General features: G+C 44.0%; 1 protein-coding gene across 1 annotated transcript; it reads right to left on the reverse strand.

The window, feature by feature from the left end:
* Window positions 1-642: 642 nt before the first annotated feature.
* Window positions 643-2,992, reverse strand: LOC118212520 (hydroxycarboxylic acid receptor 2-like). The gene has a single exon (XM_035390455.1). The coding sequence runs from the start codon at window positions 2,886-2,888 to the stop codon at window positions 1,818-1,820; it is 1,071 nt and encodes a 356-aa protein (XP_035246346.1). The 5' UTR covers window positions 2,889-2,992; the 3' UTR covers window positions 643-1,817.
* Between the last annotated feature and the right edge of the window lie 284 nt (window positions 2,993-3,276).

The following is a 3,276-nucleotide window of genomic DNA, read 5'->3' on the forward strand; positions in this document are numbered from 1 at the left end:
TGACACCATTTTACTGATGCCAAGGCTATATGCCAAAGTGTTTGAATCACTTAGCCTCATCTTAAGTAAAAAAAAAAAAGATTTTTAAATTAAAAAGCTGATGGCAGCTTTTTTCTGTATATCGGTGGTGGAGTCAGTATTTACAGCAAGAAAACATGTCAAATATATTTTTAATAGGGTTTAAGTTTTAAACATCAATTTATTAATTGTTTCAGAACAGGTAATAAAGATCTATAGTACATAGCCTATGACCATATAACTGCACCTAGTTGTTGATTTTTAGAACATGCAGACAGATTAAATATGTACTTACTCAAAAGCAAAGAGCCTCTTCTACCTTTCCTCTATTTACAGTATATATACTAGACAGGTGACAAATTAAAGGAAAAACCAACATACAGTGTCGTAGTAAGGGGTTAGGCCACCAAGAGCCGCCAGAACAGCTTTAATGCGACTTGGCACAAATTATACAAGCCTCTGGAACTCTACTGTACGGATGGAACACCATTCTTCCAAAAGATATTCCATCATTTGGTGTTTTGAGGATAGCGGTGGAGAGTGCTATCTAACACGTCGGTCCAAAATCTCCCAGATGTTCAACTGGGTTGAGATCTAGTGACTGCGAAGGCCATACAATATGATTCACATCATTTTCATAATCATCAAACCATTCAGTGACCCCTTGTGCCCTGTGGATGGGGGCATTGTTATCCTGGAAGAGGCCAGTCCCATCAGTATAGAAATGTTTCTTCATAGGATAAAGGTGATTACTCCGAATAAAATTTTTGTCTTTGTAATGGGGGGTTTATACACAGCAAACCCTACTATAATATCTCTCTCTATGTAGCTGTTCTTGCTGACACAGTCTGATCACATCCTGCATTGACATTCTTAGTCACCTGAGCTTCTCTTCTGTTTTTCCTTACATATTACACAAATTCATGAGCATCACAGTCATCGAATGTATACTTTTGACCACCATTTCCAACCCTATTCACTGATGTCTTTCCCATAGATGTACTGTAAATGCAGATGTCAATTTAGTCACTGTTCCTATTGAAACACTAGCCAGTTGAGCAGTCTTTGTAACTAAAGCTCCTGCAATTCATGCTTGAATAATGAACCCTAACCCTAAAATCATGGTCAACTGGGCCTGGTCAACATTTATATGCATGCCACAGATCATGATAGAATGTCAGTTGTTTAATTATATCATGCAGTACACCTGTATGGAAGCATCTTCATTCGTTATGTTCTCCACTCATGTATTCAGGTTTTTCCTTTAATTTGTCACCCATATGTGTGTGTGTGTGTGTGTACATATATATGTGTGTGGCTGCAAATATGAGGCATTTGTATCTACATCTGTAAGGTATGTTGGTCTTTTAATCCAACCCACAGAGTAAAAATGTAATATTATATGTTGGAAAATTTGCAACCCCATCATTTTCATTTCCAGGCCTGTTTTTGACTAAGAGGGTTTTTGTATACCAGCTCTTTCTGGACATCACACAATGGCCTTGCAATTCATGATTAATTCAAATTTTCATACGCAGTCTATAAAAAGCTTTTTTTCTTCTCTCATGCTCTCTGTAAAAGGGGAAAAGCACAACACTACATTTCAAAGATTGCTGCACATGTAATAATGAATAAACTACTAAGCATTTGTTGCACTGTAAAATATCCATGAATGCCAACCAAATTGCACAAAACACCAATGAAAGCAACTTCTTTCTTCTGAACAAAAAGTACTGCAGTTTTACTGAAGCCTCTCCAGCCTTATCCCACCAATCTGCAGAGTGGAATTTAATTAACTTCTATGAAATACAGTGAATACCACTCATACATTGTCGTTGCTGTTGTGGTTGTTGTTGCTGCTGCTGCTGCTGCTGTTGTGGTTGTTGCTCTTGGTTGTTGTTAGTGGTTTGGTTGCTGTTGGGTGCCGACTCTTCCTGAGACTGCTTTCTCCCGAAGAGTCCATAGAAGAGTTCCTGGAAGGTTCTGCTGAAGGCGGGGCAGGAGAAGTAGCAGATGACAGGGTTGAGCATACTGTTAAAGTAGGTGAAGCAGACTGAGGTGTAGAATGCCAGGTTGACCTCTTGGAAGTATGAGCAATCATTGTACTGGTATTTCAGGACTATGACAGCAATGCGGGTGACATTACTGGGGAAGAAGCAAACAAGGAAGACCAGTGCCATGACCAGAACAAACTGGACAGCCCTCTTGACCCTAGCCCGGTTGTCTATCTTGCTCCTCAGCTGCCAGGAGATGCAGACTGCGCTGAAGGTGATGACGGCGCCAGGCATGAAGAACTGGCCCAAGTACAAGATATTGTGCCAGGTGGAGAGAGGGTGGAAGCCCATGCAGATGTTAAAACTCTCGCACTGGGTTCTGTTGTTGCGGAAGAAGAAGTGCTTGTCTGCGAGCAGGTAGGTCGTCGTGGTGAGGATGAGTAGCCAGAGGCCGCAGGCCACCACTTGAGCGTACCTTAGCCCCATCCGGTTGATCCGGTTGCGCGGGTGGACAATCCTGAGGTAGCGATCCACTGCCGCGGCTGTTATAAAGAAGATGCCTGCCAATCGATTGCAGGCCAATAGGAAGAGCAGGAGACGACACATGACGTCGCCGTGGATCCAGTTCTTTCCCCGCATGTAATAATCAGCCCTAAATGGCAGGCAGAAGAGCAGCACGGAGTCAGCCACAGCCAGGTGAGTCAGATAAACGGAGTTATTCTTCCAGGTGTCCATATGAAACATGAAGGTCCACAGCACCAGGGAGTTGCCCATCAACCCGAACATGAACTCCAGCAACAGGACCGGCGGCAGAACCTGATCCAGGATGGGCGACTCGAACGCGCAACAAACGGGGGCACTGCTGTTAGCCATCATTGGGGAAGTGAGCACGTGGATTCCAGAACCTTCTATCCCTTCCCTGCCCTTCGCCAGGCACCTGCACGCTCAGCGCTGGTGGAAGGCTTCTGCGAACTGCGTGCTCTGTGGCTGAACTTGTGAGGGCTCTGTGAAGTCACTGTCCACGCATGCAAACGAGCCTGTGCCACAGCTGGGGAGTGTTAGCCTCTCAGGGATTCCCAGCAGCCCCAAGAGAAACAAATCTCCCCTTTTAACACAGAACACCAGCCCTCTCACTGCCTAGAGGGACCTCGGTAAGAGAGGTAAGAGTGGTGTCATAGTTGGGTCATGCATTCATTTTAAGATACAGTGTTAAGAAGGAACCCTGGTTTTGGGATGTGCACAAAAACATTCTGAATAATGAGAC

The sequence above is a fragment of the Anguilla anguilla genome, chromosome 14, assembly GCF_013347855.1.
Source record: "Anguilla anguilla isolate fAngAng1 chromosome 14, fAngAng1.pri, whole genome shotgun sequence".
Taxonomy (NCBI): Eukaryota; Metazoa; Chordata; class Actinopteri; order Anguilliformes; family Anguillidae; genus Anguilla; species Anguilla anguilla.

Bases quoted from the DNA above. Each gene is read 5' to 3' on its own strand.
- LOC118212520 (XM_035390455.1), bottom strand. From the start codon at position 2,888: ATGATGGCTAACAGCAGTGCCCCCGTTTGTTGCGCGTTCGAGTCGCCC.